This window comes from Pelmatolapia mariae, linkage group LG15 (assembly GCF_036321145.2).
Source record: "Pelmatolapia mariae isolate MD_Pm_ZW linkage group LG15, Pm_UMD_F_2, whole genome shotgun sequence".
In the NCBI taxonomy this organism is placed as follows: domain Eukaryota; kingdom Metazoa; phylum Chordata; class Actinopteri; order Cichliformes; family Cichlidae; genus Pelmatolapia; species Pelmatolapia mariae.
The window spans coordinates 34,295,753-34,309,588 of NC_086240.1; the positions used below are offsets into that span (position 1 = coordinate 34,295,753).

Consider the following 13,836-nt stretch of genomic DNA (forward strand, 5'->3'; position numbering starts at 1 on the left):
CCGCTCTTTTTTTATACCTTTGCGTCAGGTATCTTTAAGGTCCTGCCACAGCATTTCAGTCAGCTTGCGTTCTGGACTTTGACCGGGCCATCGCAGAACCTTCTTTTCTTTTTCAGCCATTCTGTTGTAAATTTGATGCTTTGCTTGGGATCACTGTCCATTACGTGATGCAGGTTCGCCCAGCTTTAGCTGACAGATGGCCTCGTATTTGACTCTAGAATACTTTTTCTATACAGGAGAGTTCATTGTCAACTCAATGACTGCAACATGTTCAGGTCCTGTGGCTACAAAAGCAGCCTAAATCGTCACCCCTCCACCACCATGCTTGACAGCTTTCTCCAAAGACTGCTCCAGAAGTCTTGTGGTTTGTTCAGAGGCAATTGTGAAAAATGAAACTGTGCTGCCATGTTCTTTCTCCTGGCAACCTTTCCAAATAAGCCATACTTCATTTAGTCCACTCTTTTTCTAATGGTGCTAATATGCTACCTGAGACCTATAGAGTTTGAGATTGTACTAATCTTCTGTCTGATTGCATTGTGCAGTCTGACCTTGGGGTGAATTTGATGGGACATCCACTCCTGCAAAAACGTTTGCATTTATGACGTCTTGACCCAGCATCGCTCACGATCAGTTGAATTTGTTTAGCAGCACCTGTTGAATCACGGGGTGTATTCGGTTTCCACAGCACTGCAAAGACTGGATTTCTCTATTTTTTCATTCCATAAATCAAACAATTGGTTGATTGAGCAAAAATAATAACCTGCAGACGAATCTGTTAGTTGCGGCTCTTCTTTGACTGTCTTTGAATCTGAAACTTGCCGGTGATAAAAACTGCACAAGTTGAAACTCAGGGCTTTCTCCCTATGGTTAGTTTATCCAAGTTTTTTTGCCGTAAATCCTAACATGTCAGGCCCACCCAACCCCCGTTGCCACCCTGCCCAGCACCAACTCTAACAATAACCTCTATAATTATGTAGCTGCAGGGCAACAGAAGGAGGGTATTGGGTCAGGCAGCATGTTGATCTCACGTGTCAACGAAGGCTGCGTCAAGCTAGCTCTGCCAGACACACAAAAACACCCGCCAGCCACACAGTCGAGTCAGATCTCCCTTTAACAAGTTGGGACACACCGAAATGTTGTGCAGCCCTGTAACTCTCTAAATGTGGGAGCATTTTCTCTCTTTGAGGTTTTTCTTTGGAAAGCTGCAAGTGTGGCTCGAAACGCGACCAGTTTGTAACTTGAACATCTTGACATTGGATATCCTGTACTAGACAGACTGGAGCTCATGGTGGTCTGTCCTCAGCTCCCACAGCGACCACGGGGGATTCCTCCAGTGTTTGCACTGCCAAAGGAAGAGGTCAAACCCTCACTGACGCTACCCTGCAGTCACTGCTCTCAGAAGTGGCTCAACCCTTCCCCTTTCCTGCGAACAGTGAGTGAGTGCCTGACAGAGAAGTAGAGAAACACTACTTTCAAAATTTTCAGACTTCTCTACAGGTCGCCTGTATTCTCTCTGTTTTGGAGTTGTACTACTGAAAACCCCTTCAGGAATGCTGTCAGTGTCATGTCTGGGATTAGTTTGGGTATTTACAACAACAAATCAATGAGAATGGACAGACAACTGTGGAAAATCCTTCAATTCAGTTGAGTCTACAGTTACAACAGCTGCATGTGTGCTTCTTGCTTGTGGAGACTAATTGAATATCACACTCCTGTCTGCCTTGTTGGGGCTTGCCTGAAACCTCGGCGCAGGAACTCTGCAGCATTCCACGATTTCTCTTCCTGCATCCCGAGGAACAGAAGATTGGGCAGATCTGCTCTCTATCGGATCCTTTCCATCTTCTTTTTGCCTCTCACCCGGAATCTTCATGTTTTTTGGTTTATCGGCACGCAAAACCTCATGGAGCCGATCCAGATACTCCCGGAGGTTTACGGGAGAAAAATAACTAAACTGTGAAGAACTGTTGTAAGAGGCTCAGATCAGATGTGCAGTTTATTTTCATTACAGCCCAAAGTGTCTCATATGAGTCAGGCGCTCGAGGGACAATGAACAAAGACCACCGATTGACAAGGAAAGGAGGGCTGACTGGTTTTGGACACGGTCGGAGACACTCGTGCTTGGGGTATGTTCCTAAACTCTGCATCCTTCATCTCCTCGGCACTCATATTCATGAGAGGGAGTGTTCAGATAGGCTGCTCATCGAGATTGGCTCAGAGATCTGCACTTGTAGTGCCACTGCGACAGTAAGAAACATGGAAAATAGACTGTAGATAATCATTTTTTAAACAAACACACATATCCCAGAGAAGGCTGTTGCAGGTAAAGTAGGCACTCTGGCATGAGATCTCACTTTTTTTTTAAAACAGCAGCAGAGAGCTGGCGTGTAGCAGCTGATAAATATTCAAATGATTATACAATTTTGGGAATTGGAACTTACATTTCATAGTACCAACTTCTTTGACAATGCCAATGCATTGTTTATAAAGTTGTGATTTGGTGTTTTTTAAAATGCAATTATTTTGTATTTGCTTGCATTAAAACCAGCAGCTTTCAAGAGGAAGCAAGTTGCTTTTGTGGTAAGTTCCAGCCGACAGACTTCCTGTTTCTGCTGCAAGTCACGCACATTTTATTGCACGATGACCTGACACAAATGTCGCTGACTGAACACAGACAAGTGTTTTATCATCTGCAGATGAAGTTGCTCAAACAGTCAAATGAGTGTGTGCGCTCCGTTTCATAAATAACAAACTTTTCTGACTGATGTTTCCGAGCAGGAGGCAGATGTTTTGGACAGATGTGACGCTAGTTGTTGCTGACGTCACAATGAGGAGCTGACTCTGATGATAATCCCTCACTGGCTTCTGTGCGTCTGCACGTCTCTTAAGTTATAAGCAAGTTTCCTGCACATGTTCTCACTGCACACACACTTTCTGTAGATCCTATTGTGCTGTGTTTGTGTGTATTCAAACTCGATTGCTCATGCCTGTTTTTGCCCTCCCTGCTGGTAAACTGAGGTGAAATCTGAGGGCTGAAGGTTTCTTCTTTCCTGCCGGATCAGCAGTTGACTCAATCGTCCACGCCACATCTCAGCAAAGCCACACCTTTACCTCCGTGACCATGATCTGCGAACTAGGAGTATTAATCCAGTTAAATCCTCCTAAACAGCTTTACATTTAATATTACTCCCAGAATTACTTTTAGTGGATTTGTTGGGGCTCCTTATTTTTGAATTACAGCTGTTGTCACATAACTCAGTTTTATTAATACCAAAATAAGAGAAAATCTTTTTTTTAGCAAATAGTTTCAGCTTCAAAGCTCTAAGTTGTGTGCAATGCTTTAATTTTTGTGTTTTTAAGATGAGGGATATTGGAATACTTACTACTTTGTGATTTGGCAGGTTGACAGAGAATATCAGTAACCAGTTACCCATTAGACCAAGTTTGTAACGAGTAAACTAATATTACGACTGACTTTTGACCCAGTGCTGCCACAGTTGAGTCTAAGCAGAGCAGGAGAGATGTGGGGTGGGGGGTTGATACCACAATAACACACCAGACCCCCAAAATAAACCCCCCGAGCCTAAATTTGTTCCCCCAGCCCCACCAGAGGCTGGCAGCACATAACACGTGAATGTGACACGTGTTTGTCATTCCTTGCGTGCACACAGCCATAGCCACCAGTCACAAAATCCATACTGATTGTTCCACCAAAGAGTGTTTGAGGTCATCTTGGGTCGGCAGATTAGGCTACAGGGTGTGCGTTAAATCAGTTCTTTAAGTAGAGATGTGATATTTTTTTAGAGTTTATTGCTGGATTATTGCTGATGATAGGCTCTTGAGTTTTGTTTTGTTTTTTAATAATTCACTTTTCACATCACGTACTGTTGATGTTTACCTCGCTATCCATCAGTACAAGGAAACTGTAGCTGTCACGATGCTGACTCTTTAAAATGATTGCAATTTCTACTCTCATTTGTGCTAACGAGTGCAGAGATCTGTTGCATTGTTTATATGTGTGTGTGTGTGTGTGTGTGTGTGTGTGTGTGTGTGTGTGTGTGTGTGTGTGTGTGTGTGTGTGTGTGGCTTTCCTCCATTTAGTTTACTGGCAAACAGCAACCTCTGCTGGGCTGTCAGCTCAACTCAGTCACAACTGTGGTTTTACAAAACTCCTGTTTGCAGAATGTCCACATTTCTCATTTCATATTCATTCATCATCTTATTAACTCGCGTTGGACAAGTAAACATAAATGTAAAAAAACTAATGATAAGAGTTGTTGGTATAGATAAGACTGTTGTGTGTGTTATGGGAGATGCAGGACCTGAGTCCATCAAGAGGAGTGTGTGAACTGCTGAAAAGCCAAAGATGGTAGTAATAGGTCTAAAAGTATGTTAAGAATTCATTATAAATGATGTGGTATGAATGCATTTGGAAAATACTGAATTAGAAAATAGTATTTTAAAGTTTGTGCGTGCACTTCACTGTGTCACCACAGATTTCTGCACAAGGTGGCGCAAGAATCTCTGTGCTGCTGTCTGAAATGGATGCTTACCGTTCACGTCTTTAACTGTAGAATAGACTCTCCCTGCTTTCCGATGCAGAGCGCACTAAAAGATCCTTAAAGGAGGACTTCATTGTACTGAAAAGTTCCTCAAACACTTTCTCACACTTTCAGACACACACGCTCATGACACTCCTCCCTCGCAGCTCATTCTCATTAGCAGAGGTAATGTCATACTAGCCAGCAGCCAGCTGGGCCATGGAAGTCATTTGGCCGGTTGGATTTGGTTACACAGCGGCCTCACAAACACCTCATTTTCAGCAAATCTCCACGTTGGCATCTGTTTAGAGGTCCAACACAGGAACATTTCACAAGGACAGATGCCAGCATTGGAGGGGAGCAACAACAGGAGTTTTCATTTAGTTTAACTACAAATATTTAAATATGATACCAGAAATCACAGCATGCGGAACAAAATAAGTTTATTCTGTCTTTCCAGATATTAAAAATGGCCTTTAAGACAGAGCGCTGGAAAAATGCAGGAGTAGGGAGGAATGAATTGTACCTCTGTGCTTTAGTTTTTCACCTTTTTGAAAATATTCTGCATTCTAGTAATGCCACTTTAGCTCTGTGAGGCCTTCCTTTTCAATTTAATCAACTCAACAAAACTATAAACTGGGAATCTGCATTCCGAGATAAACTGGAATGTGGGAAAATGAACAAGAAGCAATTGTGAAACTAAGACTTCCCAGAAAACACCAGGCACTCGTGACGTTGTGTCCCTGACCGAAAATGGTCTGATGCCAAAAAGTGTAACATGGTTATTAGCCAGACGCCCAGAGGAGCTGCTGCTGTTCCAGTTAGACCGTCCTTTAGAAACCAGGAAATATTGATCATATTATCGTTGCGGACTAAGCAGATGGATTAGTCTTTGTTTTGCCAAACACAACATCTGAACATCTGAGTTTGATGGTTGTGTGTGTGTGTGTGTGTACTGATCAGGCATAACATCATGGCCATTGACAAGTGAACTGAAAAACACTGATTATCTCTTCAGCGTGGCACCTGTTATTGGGTGGGACATTTTAGGGAGCAGTGAGCAGTGAGTTGATCTGTTAGAAGCAGGAAACATTGGCAGATATAAGGATGATAAAGGCCAAACTGTCATGGTTAGACGACTGGATCAGAGCATCTCCAAAAACTACAGCTCTTGCGGGGTGTTCCAAATCTGGAGTGGTCAGTATCTGTCAAAAGTGGTCCAAGGAAGGAACAGCGATGAACCAGCAACAGGATCATTGGAGGCCAAAGCCCAGTGTTTCATGTGGGGAGCGAAGGCTGGCCTGTGTGGCCCAATCCAACAGACGAGCTACTTTAGTTCAAATTGAAGAAAAATTAAATGCTGGTTCTGATAGAACGGTGTCAACAAGCACGTTCCCTGTATCTCAATCCAATCGAGCGTCTGTGAGATGTGCTTTACAAACAAGTCCCATCCATGGCCTCACCTTGCAACTTACCGGAGTTAAAGGATCTGCTGCTAACTTCTTGGTGCCAGATACCACAGCACACCTGTAAGGGTCCGTGCTTTGATGGGTCAGGGCTGTTTTGGCAGCAAAATATTTGGCAGGTGGTCATATTGTTAGGCCTGATTGATGCATGGTTCTTGGGCTTCTTGGAAAACCTTATGCCAGATGGCTGGAAGGGAATTCAGTCTTAATGTGTTTTATGGGTTTGCAGGAGGTTTGCTTGTAGGGATATTTTATGTCTTTATTGACAGTGACAGTTTAGAGTGCCCTACTCTGTCTGCATTTACAGGAGAAAACCAAACGTGCTCTTGATTGTTTGATTCCAATAAAACTGTTGCCAGTGATTCTGTTTGCAATTATAATTTCCACGATGAGTGATGGCTGACCAGTTCGATTTATTTATTTTTATTATGCTTTATTCACATGAATGGAGTCACTGACTTAGGTGCAGGGAAAGTTTGCATCTGGCTATAACTGTGAGACAAATAAAGAGTGAAACTGTCAATTCCCCTTACAGGAAAGTCACCAGAAGATGTGTAGGGTTCCCCATGGTCTTTTTTATGAATGAGGGTAATGCAACAGATTAATTTAACACTATTTTTATAAGTGTGTTGACGTCATTATTAGACTGCTCTGGTTTAGAGGGACCAGCGTCTGACCCAGTTCTTTTGGGAGGCTAGAAGGAGGTCAGTTATGATTACAGTCACACAGGATACAGCATAACGGTATAATAAGCTGGTAAAAAGTGTGGTTCTTATGTGTCCACGGACATGTTCCTGATCACCTTGAATTATTATGTTTTTCATAGATTTGAGCAGCCCATCCGGCAGCAATGTCCCAGACAGAGAAAGGTGGTGTTTGGAGGGTTTCTTAGACCCGTTACTTACACTGGAGTAGCACAGAAACTGCAAGCTTACCTGCCATGAATAATAAGCTTTCTTTTTGTTTTAATCTTCACTGATTAAAAAAATTGTTGCTGAAGTTAAAGATGATTGCTGTGCTATTAAAGTGTGGCTTTGTGGAAACACCAGCCATTGAGAAATAGCTCCGCACAGAAAGACTTCGTCATAACTAGCCACTTAGAAGTTCAGAGATCAGGGTGAAACATCTGCGTCCCCCCTTTGTGACTACGTCACAACATCTGGCTGCATCGTTAGACAACCATTTTTTTTTAAAAACGGGTTGACATTTAAATCCCCCTCTGCCCCACCTCCTCTCCCGTGTGCCTGCCAACACGTCTGACCCAGGCTCCTGTCCACTGTCTCAAAAGACAAATATTTGCCTGCAGTGTCGACAGCAGCGGGCCAGCCAGTTGGTGAGATCACCGAGTCCAGCAAGTCCACCGCTCTGTGTCGTGAGACTGACTGGTGCTGGTGTGCTAGAGCTGCTGCAGGCTGAAGTATTTCACAAAAAGGGGGAATATCTAATTACACCTGCTCCTGAATGCATTTGAGATACTTTTCATTTTAAATTATTCAAAATAACATATTTACCAAAACTGACGTGAATCCCTAACACACTGCTGTTTGAGTGTTGCTCCTCAGATCTACTGAGTTTGCTCGCTTTTCTTTTAAAAATACTTTAAAAGTACTTGATACTTTCCCACACAAGTCTGGCCATCATGTCGTCAGAGTGTCCATCGTTCCTGTTGCACGTAGATGTAGTTTTCTAAATTTGTCTCAAATGATCACTTGGACTCGAGGAACTGACTAGATCAAAGTCAAAAGTCAAAGGTTATTGTGACCTCACAATGGCAATAATTGGAAAATTCATACAGTAAGTAGGGTGAATTTTCTCATATTCATATGTAACGAATGAAGTGATGACATTTTTGAGGTGTGAGGCAGGAATGCTTCACAGACCTCGGCTTTGTGACTCATGTGTGTTTGTTGATCCTGCAAATAAGTAAGATGGGAGACACACCTCTTCTTTTACGCACACATACACTGCTCATACAATACACATACGTACACGTCTTTGTGCCAGCTTTACATAACACTTTCCCTCCCTCCTTAACAATCAAACTAAGCTCGCAACCCTGCCCTAAACCAAAACTGAATTCTTTAAAGGGGTCTTAAAAGGTGAAAGCTGCCTCACAGTTCTCATTGAAACTCAAACTGGTCCTCGCTGAGATATATGGCAGAAGTATATCCACATGCACACGATGCAGCTACTCCAACTGAAAGCAAATACGCCCCTATCAGTCTCCCTCTCTAACCCACACATACTGTACATGCACATGTACATAGTTCATGTCTTTTTTAAAGCCTCAGTAGTCCATGTGCCTGGAAGGAGGGGACAGAGTGAGACAGAGGGAGGGAGAAAGGAGCGTGTCTCCAGAGGGAGGGAGAGTTCAGCTCTGAACTCCTCAACGTGGATTAGAAAGAAGCCTCCTCACGCTCTGCTCTTGTTTAGCTATTCTGTGTTTCACCGCATGAAACAGCAGCATGACGCTGAGGAAATGACTCTTTAAAACCCACACTGCTTTGATCCCTTTTCCTTTCTTTGCCCTCTCCAAACACCGGACTGGAGTCATGTCGCCAAAACACACCGAGGAGGGCTTTCCTCCATCTGCCCGCGTGTCAGTGGAAACCCAGTGCGGCGTGAAGGGAGAGGAGAGAGCGCGCGGCAGCCGAGGAGCAGAGGAGCGCCCGGAGGAGGAGGAAAAGGATAATTAGTGGAGAACAAAAGCAGCTGAGAGACAAACTGTAGACATGAGTTTACCAACTAACTGTGTGTATCTGACGCCCTCTGTCCAGGATCGCTACTTCAAAATGCGGAATGGGAATATCTGTGGGTCGCCGTGCGCCGTCAACCGTCCCATCGACATCGTTCAAAAGCGCAGGCGGTAGGCCAGATGTGGTTTCAATCCAGATGTTGTTGTTGCACAACCCTGAGCACACTGCTGTCTGAACTTTTTTGTTTTTTTTAAAGAAAGCTTTTCAGTTCTTTCACACAAAGTAAAGTTCTTTTATGTAAACATATTAACTTAAAATAACTAAAGTTAGGGGTTTAACTGTAACTTGGCCCCCACAACATAATGAAGAACTAGAGCATCTTTTTAACCTAAAATAGCATTAATGCATCATATTATTTTATGTGTATTTATGTCTGTTTAGGTTAAAGAGATTAGAATGAAATTCAAAGCGGTATGTGGAATTTACAGAGACCTTGCTTTCGTGTTTTCTTTTGGTGTTCATACCATCAAGCTGCACTCTCAGTACGTGTGTTAGTTTCACTTTAAAGCAACATACAATGAATACTTTGATATTGTTATTTAACAAGCACAGTATCTTTACATCAACACCAAGCCCCTGATGTTCACACTGTGCAAAAATGTTCTTCATCTCCCAGATCCAAATCATTTTATTCCAGGACATTAACGGAATAGAGAGTGACATATGCATATGAGTGGAAAATATGCAATGACACAGTGGCTTTTAGCTCACAATGACAAAGTCATCAGAGTTTGTCTGTGCGGTTTGCAATTCTAATGGTGAGTCAGATGGACTGATGAGATCTTTGGAATTTATGAATCAGTTTCTTGCGAATCTGTGTGTGTGTGTGTGCGTCTTATATAGTCGTCATTTATACATGAATTTCAGCTTAACCTGCTGCTTAACCACCTCAGCTCGTTTCCTCTGATACTTTAAATACTGACTGTTTAGAGTATGATCATCGTCCATATTTGTAGTGATTTTACAGAACAGAGAAGTTTTTTTTAAGATGATTGAAGAAGGAACAGCTGACGCCTGAATGTGCAGAATCTGGATGGATGGATGTAGAAGTTGTAGATACAGAAATATGTAACTACATCTCTATATGACATTAAAAAAAAACCTGTATAGTTGACACATCCTCATGTGTTACAACACGTATGAGTATACCTGAAAGTGTCCGCTGTTTTAAGAGCACAGAAGGAAATATGACTAATTCTGCAGCTGACCTTCCAGAAAAATAATGACGACATAAGCCGTGTTTGACAGGGAGGGGGATCAAAGTGATTTTATAATGTCAACCCACCAATAAAAACAAAAAACCTTCAAAGGCAGATACCTAATGAATGCTGAGCTGGACGTATTTATAGGCCTGATGGATGAACCGCATAAAGGAGAGATTACACTCCACCGTGGAGTGTAATCTGCCAAATCTGTTTAACAGGGAAACCTACTACTTCCACCATCATCGAGGTAGTACTTTTACAGAGAGTCTTCAGAGAGTGCAAATATTTAGCTTTTGCCTTTAGGGTTATGATTAAGGGGGAGTTGGCTGAGAGTGGAAAAGTGTCAGTGACGATGTATCACGCACCTCCCTTCTAATTATGTCCTGATTTATTTATTTTTTTCCCCACTGACACTGACGCTGCACGGCGACTCATAGCACCGCGTTACGTCTTGTCTTTTCTTGTTCTGACCTGTACTGTACACATACTATTAGTACTGTACATAGTACTTGACTGTAAGTATTATGGGAAATACTTGGACCCGGAACAACATTTTAGTTATTGATTAATATTCAATAAAATATTTTTCTGATTAATTGTTTAGTTTACAAATTTTGTTTCTATAGACTAATGACTATGATGCGATAATTTTTCAGTTCAAAAATAGTCCACATGCAACTGACTTTTTTTTTATTATTTGTCGCCTCTTTTCAGTTTCTCCAGTGTAAAGATTTGCTGTTTTTGGCAGCCTGAATATCTTTTTGTTCTGGGCTTGAATGTTTTCTCAGTGTGTCTGCTTCTGTTCTTCAACTATAGCATGTTCGCAAGGTTGTCTTTAAGAACTGAGCAGGCATAGTACAATTTTTTAAGTGTATCGTGTGGCAGTGGCAATTTTATTTCTATAGCACATTTCATTACATGTAAACTAAATGAGGAGAGCAGTAAAACACCTTTACAGTTCCTAAAAGGAAACAAAATATATAAACAAAAGAAAAAGCTTCTATTTACTGTAGGACTGCGTAGATAAATATAGATTTTTTTAATGCTTTTGATGCACAATTTAATTGATCAGCTGGGAGCTTGTTCCAAAGAACAGGACCACAGTGACTAAAAGCACCTTCAGCTCACTTAGATCTGATTCTGGGAACAGTTCAAAGATCTGCACCTGATGACCTGAGAGGGCTGACTGGACTGTGAACTGTAAGCAAGCAGGAGGTGTACTGAGGGGCCAAACCACTGAGAGCCTTAGGAACTGATAAAAGTATTTTAGTGGTAATTCTGCATTGTGCCTTCAATACTAGGGTTCAACACCAAGCCCCCGTTTGTCACTGACAATTTAAATTCCAATAAAGTTTTTTTGTTTGTTTTTTTTAATGAAGGAGACTGTAAGGCCTGTGGTGGCAAAAAGTAAAACAGACATCATGACTTCTTTCTTACTTTTAGGTTGCAGCCTTGTCATAGTAAGCATTTTGACCAATTTGGTCATTTTCAGTCATTTATTTAAATTAATTTTTATTTTTTAAAAAAAAAGAAAGCTACATCTTACATTATGTTGTAGCTGTAATCAGAATATAATTAAAATATATATAAAAAATCAAAATCTTGGAAATCTTGCTAGATGTTATATTGTCCTGATTTAATCATAAATGTATATTTTAACCCTTTAAAGCCAAGAATATCATAAGTGGTACATGTGCTCTTGTGAGTTTTTGAGACTTCTACATCATCAGCGTGACTTTTTTTTACCCTTAAAAAATGATATAAATTGCATGACACATTTTTAATGACTAAATTGCAAAATTATGGCTAATGTAGCAAATGTTTGTACAAATTAAAACTGCACATTAAGCAGATTAAGATTTGATATAGATAGATAGATAGATAGATAGATAGATAGATAGACAGATAGACAGATAGACAGATAGATATACTGTCTATTGTCTTTATTATATATGTTATTTTTTTTACATGTAAATAGATGTAATAGTTTTTTTCGTTTTTCAGTGAGTTTCAGTGCGATCTCTGTTGAAGGTGAGAGCAGACGGGTTTCAGTGGATGGGCTCGGAAGTGTTTGGTGTTTGCATGAAGATGACAGTGAAATGGTCTTTGCTGCTTGTAAAGCGACACACTTTATAGTGCTGCCTCACAAAGTCAGATCCGTACTACAATGCCGACTGTTGCATTGCCCTGCAGATGGGTTCCCATGTTGTTGTAAAATGCCAGACCGCAGTGTTACCTGTAATGTTTCTAAATATGAGCATCTACTATCAGATTCATGTGCAGATGTTCCAGAAAATCAAATGCCAAACCACTGACCTCACAGGCAGTCATTTGTAAGTAGTAAAACTGAGCTGATATCTTTTTATTGTGTCCTAGCTTCATTAAAAGACGTCTCCAAAAGTACTCTTATTAGATTCACACATAAAACATATTTATCTACTTAAACATGATGACCAATTAGCTCATTTAAAAAAAAGATTTTATCAACATCTGTCGTCTGATTTATTTCTTTTTTTATTCACAAAGAAAAATAATAATAATCAATATCAGACGCGGACTCAAACAGCAGCATCGTCTCAGAAAAGGTGTCGTGTGACTTTTCGTGCTTTCTGCGTGTCCCCTCCCAGTAGTTCAGCAATGAGAGCTGACCTTTGGTGGCGTTGCAGCAGCTTGGCCGGCGCCATGGGCCCCAGGCCATGTCAACACACGGCAAAGCGATGCACAGCTCGCTCCCCGTGTGGTCACAGGTCACCGTGAGCTGCCAGTATGTATTCCCACATAATGTAAATAGAGAGTAACATTAGCTGTTGCAGTTGTGGAGTTGTGCTCACTGTGAGAATGAGTCAGCAGTGAGTATCAGCTGACAGTATCAGTGCTCTCATTATGCCCCTGCAGCTGCTTAGGCTTTACTCACCTGCACCAGCTCCATCTGTATAACTCATGCTTGTCACAGGCATATCTCAGCCCGTGTTTGCCATATCACACTGATATGTATATCTGCTCTGTTGGCTCTATTTTTGCAGGGTTTCTTTAAACTGCATGGGTTTGGTGGATTTTACAAATCTCAACAATAGTAACTGCTCTTCCAAAAAGTGTAACGTGGCTTATATTGTTCTGGTTAAGTATTTCCCCTGAGGACCTGGATGTGCTACAAAGCAGAGAGGGGATTTCAGCCAGCTTTCCACTTAGACGGAGGTGGCAAGAAAATTGAATAATTTTATTTATTTATTTATTTATTTTTAAAGTTACTTACTTTCCAAAGGCTGTTTTTAAAGAGTTTTTACCTGAGCTTTCAGGCCTTTTTGAAGCTCTCTAGTTTATTGTAAGTATGTAACTAAGTTAGATATTGGACTGGAACTTTGGTCTTGTGAGGTTGGCAAACATGGCCTATCTATGTTTGCAGGTAAGGCTTTCAGTGGACCCTATAAATGTTCATCCGCACTGACATTTGACCCCCTCCCAGTTGGTGCTTTAGTCTTCTTATCTTGTGTCTGAATTCACTCAATCTGTCATCCAGATGTAGCTTTTCGTATGTGACACAACGATGATGCCATACATCTTTACAAGTTCTCCTCTCCAATTGGTTCTTGTCTTACATAGAGATTTATTTAGCACCTTCAAGACAAATATAACGGGCTCCATCATTAATCTCCCGTTTTGTGACAAAGGATGTGCCCTGATGTGAGGACAGGAAATATTGACGTGACAATGGCTGCTCCCTGGACATGATGCCAAATCATTTCCAGTTCACAGATGATGGCTCAGCTCGCTGAACCGCGGGACGCCTCGACTCAGAGTCCCCAGAGTCGCTCCTCTCCGTTCCTACAACAAACACGTGTCAACAGAAATCCCACCGTGTCCGCAAGCTCGG

General features: G+C 41.6%; 1 protein-coding gene across 3 annotated transcripts in view; it reads left to right on the forward strand.

The window, feature by feature from the left end:
• The window catches only part of LOC134642689 (3',5'-cyclic-AMP phosphodiesterase 4D-like), a 76,319-nt gene that overhangs the window by 31,985 nt on the left and 30,498 nt on the right, over positions 1 to 13,836 (forward strand). Inside the window, exon 1 of one of the 3 annotated variants that reach the window (XM_063494629.1) lies at positions 1,181 to 2,123. The exons of 1 other annotated variant lie outside the window; for it this stretch is intronic. In XM_063494629.1, the coding sequence (XP_063350699.1) occupies positions 2,047 to 2,123 (77 nt within the window). In that variant the 5' untranslated portion in view covers positions 1,181 to 2,046. Of the gene's footprint in view, positions 1 to 1,180; positions 2,124 to 8,433; positions 8,871 to 13,836 lie in introns of those variants that run through there. One more of the 3 variants, XM_063494627.1, reaches the window with a different exon arrangement.